This window comes from Rana temporaria, chromosome 3 (assembly GCF_905171775.1).
Source record: "Rana temporaria chromosome 3, aRanTem1.1, whole genome shotgun sequence".
Taxonomy (NCBI): domain Eukaryota; kingdom Metazoa; phylum Chordata; class Amphibia; order Anura; family Ranidae; genus Rana; species Rana temporaria.
Window position 1 is genome coordinate 232,431,845 of NC_053491.1, and position 23,354 is coordinate 232,455,198.

At 41.6% G+C, this 23,354-nt stretch overlaps 1 protein-coding gene and 1 long non-coding RNA gene across 2 annotated transcripts in view; one reads left to right on the top strand and one right to left on the bottom strand.

Moving 5' to 3' along the window:
* The window catches only part of F12 (coagulation factor XII), an 83,364-nt gene that overhangs the window by 29,221 nt on the left and 30,789 nt on the right, over positions 1–23,354 (top strand). Inside the window, exons 5-11 of the mRNA XM_040344449.1 lie at positions 313–420; positions 5,211–5,342; positions 8,852–8,956; positions 9,064–9,238; positions 15,851–15,948; positions 21,741–22,086; positions 23,213–23,349. Of these exons, the coding sequence (XP_040200383.1) occupies positions 313–420; positions 5,211–5,342; positions 8,852–8,956; positions 9,064–9,238; positions 15,851–15,948; positions 21,741–22,086; positions 23,213–23,349 (1,101 nt within the window). The remainder of the gene's footprint in view (positions 1–312; positions 421–5,210; positions 5,343–8,851; positions 8,957–9,063; positions 9,239–15,850; positions 15,949–21,740; positions 22,087–23,212; positions 23,350–23,354) is intronic.
* Positions 11,649–23,354, bottom strand: part of LOC120932214 — a 37,497-nt gene continuing 25,791 nt past the window's right edge. Inside the window, exons 2-3 of the long non-coding RNA XR_005747938.1 lie at positions 14,320–14,629; positions 11,649–11,803 (exon numbers count right to left, since the gene is read on the bottom strand). This is a non-coding gene — a long non-coding RNA (uncharacterized LOC120932214). The remainder of the gene's footprint in view (positions 11,804–14,319; positions 14,630–23,354) is intronic.

Here is a 23,354-nt window from a genome sequence, read left to right on the forward strand (position 1 = left end):
TGAAGCTGGCACTGGGGGCCATTCATGTGACAGTATTGGAGCTTTCTCAGAATAAGTAAGCATACACATCTTTCCTCTACAGGTTATTTAGAATAGGAGTTAAAATAGGGGTGGGAGCAGATGTACGATTAGATTAGATTTGTTTAGCCTGGACTTCCACTTTAAGTCAGGATTCTTCCGGTCTGCATATTACAGTTTGTTTTTTGATCTTGTTAAGATCTTGGAATCTAGCCTATAAACCTGTTTAAGTTGATGTTAAGTGTGGTTGACATTTTCATATGATTTGGTTACATTTTGTTATATGATGCACAGATCACTGTAAAGACAACCCATGTGAACCCAAAGGTATATGCGAAAACACTTTAAAAGGTTATAAATGTGTGTGCCAAGAGCCCTACACAGGCAAGAACTGCAAAAAAGGTAAGTTGAAAAGGATAAATTATAGGCAGAGATTTACAAAGCTTCCCTGGGCTTTATGTTGTGAGGTTGCATGACTGTATTTTGATGCATACAGTGATTAAACCCTATATGAGTTTCATTAACAAGTTCAGTAATTCTTAACTGTAAGTCAGAGTAAAAGTATATAAAAAGAATCTTATTTTATAATATTGTATATTGTCCCTCGCTGAATGAAGTATGGGTATCAGTGTGGCTTATGTGTGGGACAGTTTTGCCAGGAAATACACTAACGTGCTCACATATGCATATTAGTTGGAGCTGCCTTGAAGAAAATACGGTAATGTAACCAGTAGATCAGAAATGCCCAATATTGTACAATAATGATACCATGTGGGAAGGTGTATAAGTATTGTAGCTATAGAGAGAAACTAGACAGGTAAATAGACAAAAGCAATGTTGCAGTATTAATCATGGTACACATGCCAATGTTTAATAGTTCTGGTGGTATGTGGATAGTGCAAAGGCTGTGATGGCAGCAAGTTAGGGACCTTGATTTGCTGCCTCTTCCCACCAAGTTGGCCAGAGGCCTTACCCCCACTTCTTCTTGAGATACATACATACCTGTCTTTAGGAGAAACACTGCCATAATGTGTCCCACTGTTTCAAATAAAGAATTGGCCACTCAAGATGCTTTTGTAATGACTCCACCCGCCAACCACTCAGGGGGACTTACTAAAAGGGAAACTAACCCCTGCATACACTTCTCCCATTAACATTCACATGTCACTTTCCTGTGGGAACCACACCGAAATAAAACATTGTAAACTTTAAAATTATGAACATAAAAAAACAAAAAAATCTAACAGAAGGCATATATTTTATACCTCATACCCAGTTAGAAGAAGTTACCAACTGTAAAACAAGAACACATGCACAGTATGTATAATAAATCAGACAAACACTACATAAAATAGTAGAACACCGCTACAAATAATAGTTATGATCAGTATAATCCTGCCATTCTGTGGTTTTAGGGTGTTGCCTATGCTCATAATACTGGATGTCATCTCCTCTCAGCCGAAACAACACCATCTTGTCTGTATAGACGTAATTGAATTAAAAGAATATGGAAAAATTGACTTTATAGGTGTAGCGCTCACCCCCGAAAGAGCCGCTGATTGATTTTGGATCGGCAAATTAAGTTACCCTGGCTCCAGGGGTGCAGTGGTAGAACAAATAGTGAGCGAAGGTCCAGACAGTAATTGAAAGGTTTTCAATGCTTTATTTCCAGGCCAACATCAACATCAACATCAGTTTGGAAGGACAAGGTTGATGAAAGGATAGGAGTAGAAAACCTTGCGGTATCAGGCCTGGATAACAATGGAGCAGTCAGTACTACTCTGTATAGTACCAACTTCTGCAATTCGTCGCCACTCTGCTCGGAGTGGGTAAAGTGTCCCCGGACAGACCCCTATGATAGGCCTGGCAGCCGAAGTGTCACTCTGAACCGTCTGGGAGGAACAGGTCTGTCTCACAGACCCGGCTCTAGGGCCTTGGACATAGGCCAATTTCAATAAAGGACTTAGGTGAATAAAGAGCAACTCCTCCCAGTAGACTTTTTCCTAAACAGGCCCCCGGATGACAGCAATCATACCTGTCAGCGATCCGAGCACCCGATCCCAGACTGAGATTCTTAATATAGATAAATAGAACACAACAATAGAAATGATTAAAAAGAGAGGGACCACGTGATTTAACACTGGAAATACTCAATAGTGATATGATACACTTTCTGCGGGGATGTAATCAATGGGAATGCCCACGCTGAGTAGAGAGTATCTCCTTGGTGTGTATCCACGAGGTTCTTGAAAAGATTAAAAATAGCTCTACATTTCACGATATAATAAATCACTTCCTCTGGAGCTTCAATGAACTGGTGCTAATTGAGAGTGTCTACACAATCACCCTCACCCAACAATGCAGCGGCTGAAACACAGACCCCACCCCAAAAGATATTGGGGTGGTGGATCACCCGTCCCCGTCGCCAAATGAGAGGCCCCTATGGATAGTGTATGAATTGGAAATATGGGGATGCACCAGATAAAATGGTAATGGTAATATTGTGGCAGCTATAGGAACGCCTAAACAACTGGATGCAGAAGTCTTGGATAAAATAGAGTTGTTCCTTAATTGGATTTTTTGCTGCCTAAAGATTGACTTTTAATCCTGCACTCAAAAACCTAGAGTCTCATAAGACTCTCAATGGAGCCAGAGTCACCACGGACATCACTTGAATTAAGAATTTGCTAACAGGCATTCATGAGTCTCATTATAAGCTGCAATCAATACTAAGCGTATTTGAAAGGCAAGCAATAAAGAAGGATCCTCTACAGAAAAGAAACCTCTGAAACTGCATCCATGTAAGGTCCCGAGCTGCCAAGTATGCAAAGTATACTGGACCACTCCACTCCTCAATAGCATCTGGAGATACTCTCTACTCAGTGTGGGCATTCCTATTGATTACATCCATATATTTCCAGTGTTAAATCACGTGGTCCCTCTCTTTTTTAATAATTTGTATTGCTGTATTCTATTTATTAGATGCACCTTGTGTATATTATGTACTTTTTTGTGAAACATAATTTTTTTTTTAACTTGTTCATGTGCCTATAAAGTAAATTTTTTCATATTCTTTTAATTCAATTGCCAATAGGATGTGGCACATTTGTTAACTGGGGTGTTGATTACCACCCAAGGGCACCTGTAATCAATTTAAATCTGTATAGACGTAATGCCGATAAGCAAGGATGCAACTATTTGGTAGTCAGGAAATTTCCATCAAGGGACTGGAATTTAGGTGCCTTTCATGTTCCCAAATGGCCGTCACTGGTTCAAACAGGGCTTCTAAAATATATGGAAATAATGATGATTTTTGTAGGAGAGGAGTGCCAGAATAGGCCCAGTATGGAAGTGGTTAAATAGGTGAATTTGTAGACATTTAAGGAATATTTTTCTTATATGCTCTGATAAACTATTCAGCATATCCCCTCCCTGATAGTTACAGCTATGTTCTTCATGTTGAGGAATCCCACTCCTCCTCTTAGGCCCCGTACACACGACCAAACATGTATGCTGAAACTGGTCCGCGGGCCAGTTTCAGCATACATGTTCGGTCGTGTGTGGGCGCGAGCGGGCCGAATTCCAGCAAACATTTGCCCGCCGGGCCTTTTCCCAGCAGACAAATATTCCTGGACGTGTTTTAAAACCGTCCGCTGGAATCCTGCCCGCTCGGACATGTACGGTCGTCAGTACAGACCTACCGTACATGTCCAGGCGCCCGCCGTCCCTCGCATGCGTCGAATGACTTCGACGCATGCGTGGAAGCATTTTAAAGGCGGCACCGCGGACACGCCCCGCGTATTGTTTACGCGCGGACTTCTGTACGATGGTGTGTACAACCATCGTACAGAAGCCCTCTGGCAGACATGTATGGTGAAAACGGTCCGACGGACCGCTTTCACCATACATGTTTGTTCGTGTGTACCCGGCCTTATAGACAATTTGTCTTGGACAATAAAGCCTGGTACACGCGATCGGATTTTCCACAGACAAAACGTAGGACTTTTGTCCGAAGGGCGTTGGTCAGGAATTTGCATACAAATGGCACACAATTGTTGGCCAACAAACACAAAACTACATGTTTTGTCCAATGGACTTCTGTAAACACGACCGGATAATCCGACAACACACATTTGTTGTCGAAAAATTTTAAAGTATGCTATCCAACCTTTTTTTGCGGAAAATCTGACAACAATTTCCGATGGAGCATACAAACGGTGGGATTTTCCGACAACAGCCTGTCAACACACAATTCCCATTGGAAAATCCGATCGTGTGTACGGGCCTTTAGACTCTTATAATGGCCAGTACAGGTGGGAATTCAGAAACAAAGGTTTCTTCACTGGGGTCATGATAATCCAAAAACCCATTCAACGATTCCACCCTAATAGGAAAGTATTTGCCTTGGCTAAGCTCATGTTTATTATCTTGAAGGAAACCCGTACCAAATAAATATGAAACCTGAAATTTCTGGCCTCTTCTGAAAATGTTCTGACTTCAATACTTTTTGAGTGATTGCCTAGGAACATGCTGCAAGCCAGTGGATCAACTTGACAGCCAGACACTCAGCATTTTTAAAAGGAGAGGTCCACATCTGCATAATGCCGCGTACACACGATCGGTTTGTCTGATGAAAACCGTTTTCATCAGACTAACCGATCGTGTGTGGGCCCCATCCATTTTTTTTTCCATCGGTTAAAAAACTAGGAACTTGTTTTAAAATTATCTGGGAAATCGGTTAAAAATCAACGCATGCTCAGAATCAAGTCGACGCATGCTTGGAAGCATTGAACTTCATTTTTCTCATCACGTCGTTGTGTTTTACGTCACCGCGTTCTGACACGATCGGTTTTTTAACTGATGGTGTGTAGGCACGACTGATGAAAGTCAGCTTCATCGGATATCTGATAAAAAAAATCCATCAGTTCTTTTTCATCGGATGAACGGATCGTGTGTGCAGGGCATAAGATTCCTTTTCCAAAGAAAGACCTAAGCCTAGGCTAACCTAAGCTTTTCTTTAGCAGCTTTTTTATAAATAAAGTAACTTTAAATAAATTACAGAAAATTGTTAGATATTTGAACAAAACACACATAATATTATATCGAAGCTATACATGCCTGCTGCCTCTGTGCCAGAACTTCAACAGAAGAATGATACATTTGTATTTTCCTATGATTCTCTTTACCTATAGACAAATGCTTTGATGAAACATTGCAACAGTACTTTGAACCCCAAGATAAGTGGCTAAGATACAAACCCCCCATCTTGGAAGAATGCACCTGCGGCGAGAAGAGGACTGTTTGTAAAACAACAACAGGGAAACGTGAGTTGAAAATGCACACATTAGCAACCTTTGTCCTTGTTTTCCATGCTGCTATCATTGTGAATTTTGAAAAAAAGTTGAGAAGATGCATTTCTGAGGCCCCGTACACACGCCCGAGTTTCTCGGCAGAATTCAGCCAGAAACTCGATCGGAGCTGGATTCTGCAGAGAAACTCGGTCGTGTGTACACTTTTCAGCGAGGAAGCCGACGAGGAACTCGTCGGGCCAAATAGAGAACATGTTCTCTATTTCCTTGTTGTTCAATGAGGAAAGTCGGCCCGCCGAGATCCTCGGCGGCTTCAACACTGAACTCGACGAGGAACTCGATGTGTTTGGCACGTCGAGTTCCTCGGACGTGTGTACGGGGCCTAACAGAAGCTACTGCAGGATTACCTGACAATAGGTGGGCGTGGTGGAGATGCATTGTGACACACCATTCCACCTATACCTTTTTTTATACACTAACAAAGTCTTGCAAGAGATAAAGTATAAATATGTGCAGGGAAGGAAACATGCTTGGTGTGTTGTAGGACACATTATACTTACATGTAAGTTGGATGGCAAATCTTCATTAAAAGTTCAGGTTTTAGGATCTATTATCTGGAAAGACCAGCATCAACACAGCAACTTTTGTTTTTATTTTTATTTTGGGTCTCGCCATGTGCTAGAGGCCCAAGGACTTTAGCTACTCTGCTATAGTGTATACATTCTTGCTCAATAGTGTTGCAGAGAAGCTGGGTAGAAGCTACTGCTGGACATTATAAGGATTTATTGCCTACTAATCAACTTATCTTTGACTGCTATCAGAGGGTCAACCGTCCCAAGATTTCAAGTAAATTCCGGTGTCCCACAAATCTGGGCTGAATCCCACAGTGGAACCCAATGCCAGAACCAATTCCGGCATTTGACTCCACTAATCCACTTGTCAGGTGCACGCTGCGCTATGCCACGCTGAGGCTGCCAAGGCTGAGACTAACACGCTCAGTGCCAAGCCAGCACAGCCCCCTCCCGCACACCTGCCTGCCAGCTCACCTGCCCGCTTTACAGCCGGCAGAATGGCAGAGGAGGGAAGCTAGGTATACTCCACCTCCTCCCCATGCCCCCCGGTGTCCGCCCACAAACCTCGGCATGCAGCCAATGCTGTGCCTGTGAAGGGATTGTGTGGGCGGTAACTTTAAAGCAGTGCTCCTGATGTTGCTGCCTGAGCCTCTGGAGACCAGCCAGCCTCAGGCTAGTGAACACAGCTAGACATGTGCACTGCCGAAAATTAGTTTTTTTTCGTTATATTCCTTTTTTTGCTTTTTTCAAAAATTCGTAAATTTGAGAAATTAGAAAATTCGGAATTCGTAAATTAGAAAATTCGGAAATTCGGAATTCGGAAATTCAAAAATTCGGAAATCCGAAATCCAATTTTCCAAATTTACCATTTTCAAATTTTAGATTTTTGAATTTTAGATTTTCGAATTTTGCAATTTCGAGTCTCGAATTTTCGAAATTTCCAATTTTCAAATTTTCTCTCGCTCTGCCTTCCATCTAATCCTTCCTTCACATAATATAGTAATCCTTCTTTTCTGCCTTCCATGTGCCATAGTGATCCTTTCTTCCTGCCTTCCATGTACCATAGTGATCCTTTATCATCCTGCCTTCCATATACCATAGTGATCCTTCCTTCCATATAACAATGATCCTTCCCTTTCTCAAATCTCTCTCCCTAAAGTTTGATTCACAGTGGAATACAGTACAGGAAAGGGGCATTCTGTATGCATTTCTCGCACTTCAGGCAACCATGCTGCACTTGTGAGATGCATGCAGGTGCCATTAATTGTTAATGACAGCTTGTTAACGGTCAACAAACCACATCGTACTGCAGTACGATGTGGTTTGGTGTGGTACGATTTAAAAAACGAATGCTTTGCAGAGCATCCCCATTCACTTGAATGGGTCGCGGTCGGTGGGCAGTAGTGCCCGCCAATACATCAGGGGAGCAAAGCTTTGTGCATATGTACACCCCCGGCTGCTGCTTTTGCAGCTAAAGTGGTAAGGTGGTGGTGAGGTGGTAAAGCCATGTGGTTGAGCCACAGTTTTACCACCCCTACAACCACTGTTGTAAATGAGCCCTAAGTGTTATGTTGCATATTTCTGACACTTGAGGTACTATTTCCTTCTGATGTTCATTTGTTCAAGCAATGCTGCACTGTATACAGCAACTAGGTTCAGTTTCTGTTTATCCCTCTTTAACCACTTCAGCCCCGGACCATATTGCTGGTCAATGACCGGGCCACTTTTTGCGATTCGGCACTGCGCCGCTTTAAATGACAATTGCGCGGTCATGCGACGTGGCTCCCAAACAAAATTGGCGTCCTTTTTTCCCCACAAATAGGAGAGGAGAGACCCAGGAAGATGGCGTCTGCCTCATAAATACTCTCTCCCAGCATGCACAGCGAGGCCAAACAATCCTGATAGGCTGCTGGGCACATGCAGACCTGGGGTGAGATCAGCACCCCAGAAACAACAGAATGGACCCACAGCACAGCCAAAGCTCAGACAGAGACCCAAATTTGAACAAATCAACATGGTCAGAGTTGACTAACTCTCTGACCCCCTCTAAATTTAACATAGCACCGGTACTGGAAAGTAACTAGGCGTTACAGTAGCAAATGATAGTCATGGTCAAGTTGCACCTATGTGCTACGTGGCTCTATTCTTTGGCTCTGTCCCATGGTTCCTCAGATCCTTTATGATCCTCTATTTTAATCTCTCTGTCTATTTTCAGTACATTCAAAACCAGATGTATTGGAAGTATTTTTTAAATGATTGTGTTGAGGTATATATGTCGCAGGTTACTATCTCCCTCAAATGTCCCTCATTCTCAAGTTCAAAAGTTGGGCGGTATGTTAACTGTCCAATTTTTGTGCCGTGTTCAGCTATCCTGCATCCCTAAATGCTCTCTTGTAGTAATAAAGTCTCAGCAATAAAAAGACTAATGTGACTGGTGTCCAGCTTACTTTTTACCCTACCATATACCAAGAACCATACCATGCGATTGAAAAGTTATCCTGCTACACTATCTAGGGTGTTATTTTCTTCACGGGGGGTCTGAATCTAATTAGTGGACACCAGATCTAGACCTCTTTGCATCTGTGCAGCAGGTGATCACCTTTAATAGTGATTTATTGCTGGCGTACTGCAACAGTGATCTACTGCTGGAGGGAGCGGCTAGACAGAGCTGCAACACCTCTGTCCGAGCCTATCGTGACTTGTGATGTCACTACATTCCTGATGTAAACACAATACAAAAGTGTCTTTTATATCAGTGGTCATCAACCCTTTCCTCAGGGCCCACTAACAGGCCAGGTTTTATGTATTACCTTGGGGAGATGCAAACTAGAATAATGCAATGATAGCACCTGTGATGTATTTCAGTTATCTTGCAAACCTGGCCTGTTAGTGGGCCCTAAAGACAGGGTTGATGACCACTGTTTTTTATATGTTTTCTCTCTGCTTTTATAGAATGCTCTGACAACTCATGTCTCCATGGAGGACCCTGCATTCAAATCAAGCATAGCAAGGTGTGCGGCTGTAGCAAGGGGTACATGGGACCTCGCTGTGAAATAAGTAAGTACTAACTGTAATTTACATATCAATCAGGCAAACACTGATAGCCTCATAACAACTTAACTATGTTTCTACATGTTTATCTAATATTTATCTTGGTATTATAGATAAAAATGAAAATTGTTTATCTGGAAATGGCACCACATATAGAGGAACTAAAAAGGTCACTGTGACAGGCACACCATGTTTAAACTGGGAGTCTGACATCATTCAACATGAAGTTTCTGCGTACAGTGGACCTAACGCAAAGAAACATGGTATAGGACCTCATTCATTCTGCAGGTGAGAAATCAAGATAAGGTACAACCTGGTGCTCAGAGAAACAAACACTGATTGTTACTGAAATATAAGCAAATGTGGACAAGAAATGCTAACATTTCAAAAGAACTGAAGACATGTTACAAGGCAGGAATGGTAAATTTGTGTCAGAAGGCAGACATTTCATGGCTCAGTCTTAAAAAAAGGACCTATACTCAAAAAGGGAAGATTTGCTGCCTATTTATATGGGTTGATTGTGACTAAGCAGTAATCACTGACTGTGTTTATGGGGGAGTCTCTCCCACTAAGCTAAGCTATTGTGTTCTCCCAGCGGAGGGGGAGGGGGGGCATGGGGAGCCGTCCCTGCTGGGAGAACACAGTGATTATAGCTGCTGGCAATAATACCACACAGAAAATCCAAAATGCAGGTTGTACCTAAGTCAATGAATGGATGGACCTGGATACATTCAGCCTGTTGGTTAGAATCTCGACCAGTCCCTGCTGAATTGTCTGAGATTCAAACCATCTATGTCCAGCATTAGTATGACCTAGGTGTTATACTGTACGTTACCTGTAGATTCATGCATTTTTGATAAAACAAAATGGTATTCATTTACTAAAGGCAAACAGACTTTTGAAAGTGCAGTTGCACTCTGCAAGTGCAGTTGCTTCAGAGCTTAGTAAATTAGGTAAAGCTTAACTTTGCAAAGAACACCTAATCACATGCAAGGGAAATAAAAAAAATAAAAAACTTTTTTTTGCATTCACATGATTGGATGATGGAAGTCAGCAGAGCTCTCCCTCATTTATTAAGCTCTGGAGCAACTGCACTTGCAAAGGGCAACTGAACTTTCAAAAGTGTACAGTCTATTTGCCTTTAGAAAATCAACCCCAATGTTTCAGCATTATGCAGAATGTAGTTAATCCTGCGCTAAAGTCGATCGGAAATTCCGACAACAAAACCGTGGATTTTTTTCTGATGAAATGTTGGCTCAAACTTGTGTTGCATACACGCGGTCACACAAATGTTGTCTGAAATTCCGAACGTCAAGAACACGGTGATGTACAACACATACGACGAGCCGAGAAAAATTAAGTTCAATAGGCAGTGTGGCTCTTCTGCTTGATTCCGAGCATGCGTGTTTTTTTTGTGCGTTGGAATTGCATACAGACGATCGGATTTTCCGACAAGAACTTTTGTTGTCGGAAAATTTGAAAGTCCGACAGCAACTGTCCGATGGAGCCTACACACTGTTGGAATTTCCGACAACAAGCTCACATCGAACATTTGTTGTCGGAATTTATGATCGTGTGTACGCAGCATTAAATAAAAAAATCCTGACATGTCACAATGCTACAGTATAACTTTTTAGATGAACTCCGATTCCAACCAAAGCCATAAACGAGCTCCAGTCAGTGACTTTACTTACACTGAGATGATGTCATCAGTCTTCTGCAGGCAGGAGATAGAATTTCCTTAGTATCATTTCCCCCATTGATCAGACTGCAATATTGTAATTTTGTAGCGATTTATAAGGTGTGGTGGCTGCAAGGGCTGATCTGTGTTAAAAATTTGCTAATGCGGCCAAGCACTGCACAAGCACCAGGATAAACATGACTGTGTCTCTAAACAAGCATCTCAGTCCAATAATTGGATGGGTGGATGGTGACTCTGAATGATGCCTGAATAAAATGGCTTTGTCCTTCTGGACAAAAAGGAAGGTAAAGACATCCCCCCACCCCCTTGAGTGCTGCTTACTAGGTTTAATACCTTCAGCTCTGATCCAGAGATTTTCACTATGTGGCCCTGCTCAGAGGTGAACAGACTTTCTCCCGAAAACAGCTGTTTTGTCCTTCATGTAGCAGACACTGTGGCCATATTCATTCCTATCAGACAACATACTTTGGAACGCATGTGCAGTGCAAAAAAAAAACATTCTTGGGAGAAAACCTATTGCCTCGTTTACACTGAGCAGAACGGTTCGGGTCGGTACAGCTTGGAAGGGTTAGAATGGTCCGGCCTATTCAGATGAGCGTTTCCACTGCAAGTCGGACTGTCAGGGGCCATACAGGGTTTAGAAAAAATGCCTAGTGTGTCCACCAATCAGTGGAATGTATTGTAGCTCCGCCCTAACCGAACCGTACCATTTTCTATGGCCACACATCTGAAGCAGGACCCAGAATGTTGCGGTATGGTTCGGTTGTATGGGCCGCTTTCATAATGGAAACAAAATAGCGTACCATACCGAACCAACCCGAACCGATCCACTCAGTGGAAACGAGGCATTAGTGGTTCTGAGCAGAGCTGCACAACAAAGTTAGCTGAAGGTATTTGTCCTAGTGGGAAATACTCAGGGAGGTGAGCGGAATTTATAAAATAACTGTACAAAGCACTGTAATATGCAAATATCACATTGAAGAACCTCCTACGTGTTACTATTGGCTTTATTAAAGATTTAGTAGCAAGGTCTGAGAGGCAGAAGGGAGTGGGCTGAGGCTGTCCTTTCCGTCAATATTCCAGGAGGTGATTGAAAGGAATATGCTGGTTTCAGGGAACACCTTCATTTCATTAATTTTACATTGTTTGTCCTAAAAAGAATAATTGAAAATGTTAAAAGGGACCCATTTACAAATAAATATTTAAATAGTCGGGTAATTGAATATTTTATAGCACCGATGACTAAAAACCTGTTTACTCATTTCGTTAAAGCAGCTGCATGTTTTATAGATGTATTTGGGTTTTTTCCTTGTTGTCAGCATCGTAGTCTGTTTATTACTATTATCCTCCATGGGAATGGATTTCTATGGGCATTGGAAAAATAAATGTTATCGAAAGTTGAAAATATCTATTTGTATGTCTTTTTATGAAATAATCATTTTGTAATTGCTGGCATAAATCAGGGCATAGCATAATTTTCCTTAAGCAATAACAGCATTTTCTTAATTAGGCTAACCTAGGCATTGCATGGAATGTACAGTAAATAGATCATAATAGAATCCTGCCCGTGTTAACGAATATTATACCAGTTATCAGTTATCTGCTCTGGTTTTTTGGTGTAACATTCTAGGCTTGGGGCGAACAAGCTCTATACATAAATAAATAATACAAATAAGTGCATGCAAAAAAAGGTCTGTGCTAAAATTATTATCCCTGTACAGTATGTCAAAAAGCATTAAAGAAATAAGTAAAAAGGCATAATCTGCCAGGAAATTAAATTTGACCAATTTTTAGCCTATATATCTTTTTCACAAATAAAACAGTATATCAATCATGCTGAGAGAGCAGACAACATATATGTTACAGCCTATCTACCATTTAGTATTAAAGGCATGCTAAATGCTGTTGTGATTGTTTATTTATTGACACAAAATCAAAGGTACTTGGTCTATAGAGCAGACACATCCGTAGATTGCAGTAGCGCAGCTCTCTTTTACTACATTCCCTATTGTATGCGATCTGGTGATCCAAAAATATCTCTGTGATGTAGGAGAGTCGTTTTCAGTTAGGACTAGTATTGATGAGCTTTTGTTTGCATCTCCCCATAAACATCAATGGAAATGTAAAACCAGCTTGAAGCAGGTTGATGCAGCTATGAAGGAGGTCACATGCAAGTCAGGAGGAGGTCAGCTGCAGGCCATATGCACCTTTCAATGAATCACAAATGATCTCAGAAGCATTTCCAACTGGTGTCAAATGCAATCTGAATGCACCTGAATACACTTTGCATTTGCTCATTGACACAAACTCAAAGCTTGTTGAAAGTCCTTACCACTGGCTCCTTACTGTATCCCATACAGAAGGAATAACGTAGAGTAATGTTAGTGCTAGAAAGTTTCTCAATACTGCCAAGCAGATTCAGACCCCCTCCTGGAAGTTTAAATGTGACCAGTGATGCAGGACATAGGAAGAGAGAAATGTACATAACACAGGCAACTTTGGGAGGTACTTACTGAAACATGGCTGTAGTGGACAGAGATCTAAGATTATGGTAAATAGATTTTGCCCAAGTTCCTACACTTATTCTATATAGCAGCATCATTTACCTTTATCGGTATAAATGAAAACTTATATGCCGCTTACACACGACCGTTTTTCGGGTTCTAAAAACTTACATTTTTTTTTAATGTCATTAAAAACGATCATGTGTGGGCTTCAGAGCATTTTTCGGGTTCTAAAAAATGGCCACATTTTTTTTGAACATGCTCTATTTATTTACGACGTTTTTAACGTTGTCGTTTTTAAGGTTGTAAAAAATGGTCGTGTGTGGGCTTTAACGACGTGAAAAAAACGCGCATGCTCAGAAGCAAGTTATGAGACGGGAGCGCTCGTTCTGGTAAAACTACCGTTTGTAATGGAGTAAGCATATTCATCACGCTGTAACAGACAAAAAAGCGCGAATCGTCTTTTACTAACACAAAATCAGCTACTGTAAAGCAGCTCAAAGGGTGGCGTCAAAGGAACTTCCCCTTTATAGTGCCATCGTACGTGTTGTACGTCACCACGCTTTGCTAGAGCATTTTTTTTTTTCACGATCGTGTGTAGGCAAGGCCGTTTTAATGATCGGGTTGGAAAAACTTAGTTTTTTCTAGACCCTTAAAAACTTAATTTTTTTAGAACCCGAAAAACGGTCGTGTGTATGCGGCATTAGACCCCTTTTCTTTTTTCCACTTGGCTTTCCAAAGAAGTTCCTGCAAGGAAGCAGAAAACATAATATATATATATTCTTGGAAAATTGCGCTAGAAATAATCTGATATAGGTGCTAGACAAACTATTAAACAAATTAATGCATTATTAAAAATACGTCATTGAAATCATAAAACGATCCCATATGGTGCTCAGTGCTCAATAGATGTCTCCTATGGGTTGGTGCTCAGACTGGGTGCCCCACATAGATGTACACTCACCCCTGGGTGTGGACCACATATCGTTAGTGTGGTCTTGTAAGCATGTGGGGATACCCCGAATCTTCAGGATGACGTCTTTTGAAGTTGAAATGTGCCTCATAAGGATGAATGGGGATGATAAGAGCAAGAAGAGAGCCTCATTGCGCAATGCCGTTTTAAAAATGTATTAGTTCCACAAAGATAAAAAGGTTACACTTACATTGCTGAGTGCCTGATAGTCCTGGCACCCGGCAAATATAGCAGGCGAGTAAGTAAAGAGTAATCGGCCCTGAACGGATAAGCCCCTGTGTTGGCGTCCTGGTGCACGATTCCCGGGTATGTTGGATTAGGCAGAAGTAACGTGATGACGTGGCATTACCTCGACCTTTCGGCTAATCACAAAGCCATCATCAGAGACAGCCCAATAATCCCAATGATGTAGGAAGGGAAGATGGTGACTCAGCAGAATGACAAACTGCAGCAACAACACTGGATTTGCTGGGTGTGTGAGTATTTTATTGATGAAAACCCTGCAAAATAGGTAAAAGGGGTATAAAACAATACAAAGTCATTAGTTTCTGCTTAATACTATCATAGAATAGTCTAAAAGGTTTAAAGCACAACTCCAGTTTATAGTAAATTAAAAAATCCATTCCCTAGTCCATCTTAAAAAAAAAAAGAAGAAAAATCAGCATTCGTTGCAATACTCACCTAAGACTATGGGCCAGATTCACAGAAGAGATACGACGGCGTATCTCCTGATACGCCGTCGTATCTCTGAGTGTATCTATGCGACTGATTCATAGAATCAGTTACGCATAGATAGCCCTAAGATCCGACAGGGGTACGGCTTCGCACGCCTTCGGATCTTAGGCTGCAATACTTCGACCGCCGCTGGGTGGAGTTTGCGTCGTTTTCCTGCGTCGGGTATGCAAATTAGATTTTATGGCGATTTTTTTCCCGTCGCAAAGTTAAGCCTGCTTTAACATGGTTTAACTTTATATGAGCCATGTTAAAGTATGGCCGTCGTTCCCGGGTCGAATTTCAAATATTTTTTTTTTGGCGTAAGACGTCCGGGAATACGAAACGCACGTCGCCGTTCAAAAAAATTACGTCACTTCGCGCAAAGCACGGCGGGAATTTCAAAACGGAGCATGCGCTGTACGTCCGGCGCGGGAGCGCGCCTAATTTAAATGGTACACGCCCCATTTGAATTAGGCGGGCTTGCGCCGGACGTCTTTACGATAGACCGCCGTAAGTTTACACGCAAGTGCTTGGTGAATCAGACACTTGCGCTGAAAACTTGCGGCGGTGTAACGTAAACACGATACGTTACGCCGCCAGAGTTTTCTGTGAATCTGGCCCCATGTTTCCTCCTGCCGCTGCTGCTGCTGGCCTTCTGGGTTATACAATGTCTAGGATGACTCAACCCACTTCCTGTGAACCATTTTTTAGCTCCTGAGAGCTACCCTGGGCTCCCGGTGCCTGTGTGTGTGCTTGGAGGAGGTCGTTGATGTATTGTGAGCTTTGTTCCAAACCTGCTGTTGGCCTTTATCCTATTACCTATCTAGCTGGCTGAAGCAGCATCCACAAAGTAATGAATGACTAGACATCATGCTTTTATTTGCAGCAATTTCAAAAAGCAACCAAGTAATTCTATTAGGGTGCTATGGAATATTCTTCCACTTTGTGCATCACCATTTATCTTTTCACTGCCTTGTTAAATCAAAGCAATTTGTTGTAATTTACAGGAGCCCAGATGGAGATGCACAGCCTTGGTGCTTCATACAGAAGAATGGAACCCTCACTTGGGAACACTGTGATATTCCTCATTGCCACCGGCCTACAGGTACACTAAAACCAACAGGAAGAAGCCTTCTGGTGATAGATAAGGTGTTAATACAATCATTTAATGCATAGCAATTGACAAATGCCTGCCCCTTTTAACATGGTATACCAATCCTTCTAAGCTTACATGTGTAACCATAAAATTTTACATTTATTTTAATATTTATTACACTTTTGGAACAGTTTACCTAATTTCCCCACATCACAAATTGTACCTTGTTTCAGACCAAATGCAAAGAGTACCCCTTGTAAAAAAATATAGGTCTCGGGGAACCCCCAAAATAATTATCTGATGTAGAGCTCACAGAACATTGAACTTTTTCACAATATTCAAATTTTCTGAGATGCTGAATTTTGGGTTTTCACTAGCTGAAAGCCATAATCATCAAAATTAAAAGAAAGCCATGCTTGAAATATATCACTCAGTGTGTAATGAACCTACATTATATAATATGAGTTTCATTTTTTTAATTTACTTACTGTACTAAATTTACTTTAAATGATATTCATTTTTTTTAGATGCACCTGTATATACAGTACACGCTGAATACATGGAGATGTTTTGAAGTGGATACTGATTTTTTGTCATCACCAAAAAGTAAAGGAGGAAGCTTGTTTAATTTGTTGGATTTGGACACTTTGGGGGTTATTTACGAAAGGCAAAGCCACTACAATTGCAAACTACAAGTGCAAAGTGCACTTGAAATTGCACTGAAAGTGCACTTGGAAGTGCAGTTGCTGTAAATCTGAGGGGTAGATCTGAAATGAGGGGAAGCTCTGCTGATTTTATCATCCAATCATGTGCAAACTAAAATGCTCTTTTTTATTTTCCTTGCATGTCCCCCTCAGATCTACAGCGATTGCACTTTCAGTGCTCTTTCAGTGCTCTTTCAAGTGAACTTTGTACTTGTAGTTTGCACTTGTAGTGCTAAGTGGATTTGCCTTGAGTAAATAACCCCCTTTGTTTCTTCATATAGCACAGGGATTCTTTTGGACATTTTAAAAAGGACTTTTTTTGTTTTGCTAATGTACACAGAAGTTTTTACCATAATGCAGATGTTTTCACAGCTGTGTATTCAACTAGGGTTTTTTATTCTTGGTTAATATGTATATGTCCAACAGAAGAGTGGAAACTGCATATAACGGCCACAGCAAGTTTGCAAACCCAAGTGAAGAGATATGTCAGGAAGAGGCATAGGCATGCGCACAGGGTGTGCCTGGACACACCCTAATGCCCAGGCACACCCCAAGGCTTTTTTGCTGGCAGGATCTCCATCCTGGCACCTCTGCTGATGGACAATAGGAACGCTGTGACTATGCGAGTGAAACTGTTTTTTTGTTTGGCTGTATAACTCCTGTGAGTGCAGCCACTGCCCCCTGGGAGTGAGCAGGCAAGCGGCCGCATTTTCCGATGCTACAGTTGAATATCACTCCGCCGCCTGCTGTCAGGGACGCAGTAGCCACAACTATAGAGGTAGCATCGGGGCTGGATTAACCCCACTGTTTTTAAATGAGACCTGCCCGCTGCCACTGCGGGGCTTCCGCAGCCCACTACTGCCCTTTGTCTGAGAAAAGCATTGCCAGGATCATCACAGGCAGAGGAGGAGGTAACTTTTTCCTCCCTGCTCCGCCTCCGAGTGCCCCGCCTCCCAGCTTCCACCCTGCAGTGCCGACAATGCAAGAACCTGAGGCGAGGAGGATGCCTGGGACTTGGGACTGAGGAAATGTCACTGGTAAGGGGGAAGTTGGGGGCACAGACTACCAAAAGTGTGTGTGTGTGCATGGCACTGCAGCAGGCAGTGAGAGAGGTGGGTGAAGTGCAGTCATTCTCAGTCACACTGTGTGGGACACAGAGCAGCTGAAATGAGAGTCCAGCCTGCTATGCTGGGATTTGTAGTTCCATAGAGGGCAATGCTTACACATACTGGGGAAGGGGGAAGGGGTCTGGTCATACAAACTAAAATACTCTGTGCTGTGAGGGGGCTGCTATGGCTGACCTGACCCCTTCTAGAAATACTTATTATCTGGAACACTGTTTTAAAGGGAAACTCTGGGGATTCTGGTGTAAGGGAGGCTGTCTGGGAACCCTGTTTAAGGGAGAAACTGTGATACATGATGTAACACTATTTACTCTGGTGTAAGGGGTAATGCTGTGGACTCTGAAGCAGTGGCGGTGGGTCCATAAGGGGCGCATGGGCACCGCCCCTCCTCTCCTGCCACCCCTCTATCACCATAGAAAGATAGATTCATGCATTGCATCGCCACTGACACCCCCTATTCAGGTGTCCAGCACCGGGAGCCTGAATTACAGCGGTGGGTGTTGTTTGAAAGCGTCCAAAAAGGTGAACAGCGGGCGCCATGCTGGGCGATCGCTGTTCACTCAGCGTTGTGTTAGGAAAGCAAATCAATATTCGCTTTCCTAACACTGAACCGCCTCTCAGCCAATCAGGTGCTCAGGTCTGTTACCTGTCACCTGATTTGCTGAAACAGGCACTGTGATTGGATGCCTATCAGGCATCCAATCATAGCAGAAGACAGGAGAAGACATTGAGCATCATGGAGAAGAACACGGCTGCCATTACCCACTGCAGACAAGGTAAGTGCTGGGCGGGCGGAGGAGACACAGTGGCTGCATTTGATGGGCACAGTGGCTGCGTTTGATGGGCACAGTGGCTGCGTTTGATAGTACAGTGGCAGCATTTAATGGGCACAGTGGCTGCATTTGATTGGCAGAGTGGCTGCATTTGATGTTTTTTTTTAAATTGATAAGTGTTAAAAAATGTTTTTATACATTTTTAACTGTTTGTTCATAGTTATTTATAAGAGTGTGTGTGTGTATTTATATATATATATATATATATACACACACACACGTGTTTGAAATTGGTTTTGCACACCCTAATGCAATAGACTGCGCATGACTATGGGAAGAGGTCATGCCAGAATGGAAGTTGGCACATCAATGTGATCACCTGTGCACAAGCACAAGTTGGCTCTGACCGTGTTTGCATTTCAGAGTGTGCACGGATGTGTGCGCATGCTTGCTACTGGAGTTGGTACAAAGCTGGCTATTGTAACTGGATAACTGCATATGGAGTGTGATAACATGTCTTCAGCAGTGAGTCTGTGTCCAGTGTTTTCCTGATTGACTACCTGATACCGACCCAGCTTGCCAAGAACTGTTTCTGCTCATTTGTACTGAACTCAGTCTTTACCTCGACTACGCTTCTCCTTACTCCTTCAATTCTTGTCTTTTAGTCTGGTACTGATTTCGGCTTGAACTCCAACCACGCACTTGATGCGTCTCAGTACCTGATCTAGCCACGGTGGCAGACCTGGCTTACTTGATTTTGCACAAATCTTGTGTTTCTGTGTCACAACTACTCACCTGCTTGCTGCTTCAAAGTCAATACACCAATCTGCTTACCTGTCCTCTGATCCAGTGATTCTGTTGCCATGTTCCTTCCTGCTGCTCCAGTGACCTGCCTTCTGTCTGTCATCCTACTGGGGGTAGTTGACATATTACTGACCAGACCAGTTAGAGACTCATGCCCTTGTGCCACCTATCTGCTCTATCAGGGGCCCTGGGCTGAAGGTGAAAGAGAGACTGTTCTTATCTCTTTAGGCTCCCTGGTTAAGTCTGTGACAAGATCTCAAAAAAATATATATAATAATGTGTCAGTTGGTTTATCTTCCCAAACGCCTACCTAAAGCTGAAAAATTTGAGTTGGGTGGGTTGATCTTTTAAGATGTAAACCACATTTACTACTACCAACCTACTCACTGTGCATTATAGTGTTTAGGGACCTTAAATCCTGTACAGAGAAGAAATATAATTCAGGTTTTGGAAGACTGACATGCTAACTGATAAGTATAGCTTTTTTTCAGTGTGACTTCCATAGATCAGCAGTGTCTACTATTGGGGGTGCTATAGAGTAATATGTAATTACACAACTTATCCTAAAATATGTAAACATTAAAGAATCTCTCTCCTTTTCGCTATATTATCTCCCACCCTCCATAAGCTAAATGATGTACGCTGGGAGGAAGATTAAGGGACTAATATAAATAGACTCCTTTAAAATCATAAATAACAAAAAAAGAGTTCAAATATTAAGTACATCACATAAAAATGAGTGTGAGCACACAAGGATTTATAGGGAATGAAAGTTGTCATACCCTAATTCATGATTAAAGTGGATTTAATAGATCCATTGCATGATAATGGATTCGTCAATAAAAAACTTAGTAGTCAATGAGTGTATTAGTGGGTTTCTCAAAGAGGAGCACCCACATCTTACCACTCCAATAGTAAACAATTGAAGGAAGGCTTAAGGAAAAATGATTGGGACCAATGAATTAATCATTAGACAAAAAACAATTGAGATTGAGTTCTATATTTATACCTCTAGGCTGCATACTCCGCAATTTGTACAGCCATCTGGTTTCATTTTGGGAAATAGCTTGTCTCATATGGGTCCCCCTCCAGTGCTGGGTTATCTTATCTATCCCATAAAGGGTACACAAACTGGGATCACTATTATGATGACTTTTGAAGTGTCTAGATACACTGTGGTTGGGGAACTCCTTCTTTATATTCGTCAGGTGCTCATTTATTCTTGTTTTAAGTTTCCGTGTCGTCCGACCTACATATTCAAGTGGGTAGGGACACTCCAAAACATAGGTGACATGGTCGGAATCGCAGGTAATTAAAGGTTTGACTTTAAACTGTTCTTTTGTTACAGTAGATTGGAAGTGTGTCTTCTTCTTCAGATCTCCTGACTTCCTAGTAATTTTGCAAGTATCAAACGTCACTTCAGCTGATATGTTGATCAGCTGGCGTGATGTTGACACATTTTTCGACTGGAGACAGTATTCAACGTAAAAAAAACAGCGGAGGGGGACGCTATGCAAACAGCGGAGGGGGACGCTATGCAAACAGCGGAGGGGGACGCTATGCAAACAGCGGAGGGGGACGCTATGCAAACAGCGGAAGGGGACGCTATGCAAACAGCAGAGGGAGAACGTACTTGTCAGATTCTGTTGTGGGGTGGGTTTTTCGTGTGCTGTATGGCAGGTTTTGCCTGTGTTTGCCGGGGCTAGCTCTTTTGTAAGTGCCAAATGCCTGCAACCCCACCCATGTACTTAGGGAACAGTGGGAAGAAGCACTATGTCACTACTGTGTCTTACATTGACATAGGAGCTAGTGACCTAGTGGAAAGAACTGCAGCAACATTTACAGACTCCTATTGCAGGAGCAATGCTTTCTGTTGACAACAAGTTAGTATCAATAGTGTCTTTGGGTTAATGATGCTTACAAATAGCAGCCCTTTCATTAATTTATAATCAGAACTGCAATTTCCTCATACAAACAGCTTTACAGATACTTAGATCAACCAAAACAGAGTTTTTTTTTTTTTTAAGTTATAACCTAATACTTCTTCGCTATCTTGATATTTGGATAAGTAATGTAGTCCCAGGTTGGCTCGTAAGTTAAAGAGAAGTTAGAGACAATGCTGCTTTAAGTTTTCTTTTGTGTAATTGTGTGTGGAGTGCTTTATAGACATTTTTATGAGGTTTTGTAATATTGTTTTTAAGTCTACTAGTCACTATTATACTGTCATGCTCTCTGATAATGACTAAGATTAGTTAAGCTTAAGTTATGTAATCAATCTTTCATGGGTTTATTGCCATTTTTCTGGAACAGGAATACATTATCTGTAAGTGGTTGGTTGATAACTGGACATAATTCACCACCTTTGAATAATAGTAAATGTGTTTTATTTTTTTCAGCCAGTCCAACAAAACCATCAAGTCCACCACAACCAACAACAAGCAAACCTCAAACACAAACCAAAAAACCTCCATTACCGACAAAAGCATCTAGTCATCCTGTTAAAACCACTGTTCTTCCTACCAGTACAGCAGTTAATAAAGATGTCAATCGGGCAATTCCTGTAGACTGTGGAAAGAGGTTCTTAAAAAGCCCTTCTATGACCGCACGTATTGTAGGAGGATTGGTGGCACTACCTGCTTCTCATCCATATATGGCAGCCATTTATATGGGACAACAGTTATGTGGTGGATCCCTGATCTCCTCCTGCTGGGTTGTAACAGCTGCTCATTGTTTAGATGATAAGTAAGGACTATTTTACACACATGGCTTTTATCAAATTTGTGTTTTAAAAAGTCTAAGTAAAAGTACTGTACCACTTTGAAGACAGTAGGGATTTTCATTTCTGGTTTTCATTTATAGATAAAGTTGTAAACAACAGTTAAACTGATTCCAATATATGGATCCTCCAGTGTGAAGGTGTTTTAAAACGATTCTTCTAGATTGCCTCTATTTACTTCACCTATTTTATCCACCACTCTTCTGAACAACAAAATTTAAAATTACCAAATGTGTACCTTTATAGTCTTAGAAATAATGAACAACATCATGCCTTGTCTGTGGCAGGATTTTTTTTAGTCATAATGGCATCAATGTCTTTCAAACAAATTCCTGAAAATGGTGAATCTTTTAAAAGGGCAAGAAAAGTGTGCAGAGACCCACAATCCCTGATGCACATGATGTGGAGAATCCTGAACCTGGCCTTAAAGTTCTGTGAGTGCCTGTTCTACTGTGGCACTCATAGGCAACTAAAGCTGGCTATAGATGGATAGAATTTCGAAAGAAAATTCTTAAAGCAGAAGTAAACCCATCCATAAAACAGTGTCATTTGCGGCACGTGCCAGAAATTTAACATTCTCATTGGTTGTGCTCTCAACCAAATTGTCAAACAATCCAATTGCTGGTGTTATAACTGATCACATGTTCAGCATCATAGCAATTGTAGATTAAACAGAGGCAAAGATGGCAGCTTCCTTGCCTAAAAACAATAGGGGGTTTACTTACACTTTAAGAACTGTCTTAGGAAAATTCAGAACATTAGTTTGTCATTCAAAAGATCTCTTTTTAAAATTAGATTTTTGAATTAATGGACTTTACTGAATAAAAGCCACATATACAGTTATAAATTCATTTGTTCAACCTGCTTCTTCAAATTTTCTCATCATACGGTCGAAAACGAATGTTGATTTGACCCACCAATGATTAGAAAAACAAACAAACTTTCTTAGAACCTTCTTTTCCCAATAATTTTTCTTCAAAATTATATCCATCTATTGCCAGCTTTAGATCTTCTCAATTTTCTTCTGTCAGGCCTTTTGTTCTTCTGTCAGGCATTATCATCTTACGCATGCACTGTTTTTTTTCTTTTCAGGCCAAGCGTGAAGACAATGACTGTGGTGCTAGGGCAGAGTTTATTTAACACTACAGACCATCGTACAGTAAAATTTTCTGTGAAGAAATACATTCTTCATGAACTATATTCTGATGTGACTTTCCAAAATGATATAGGTAAT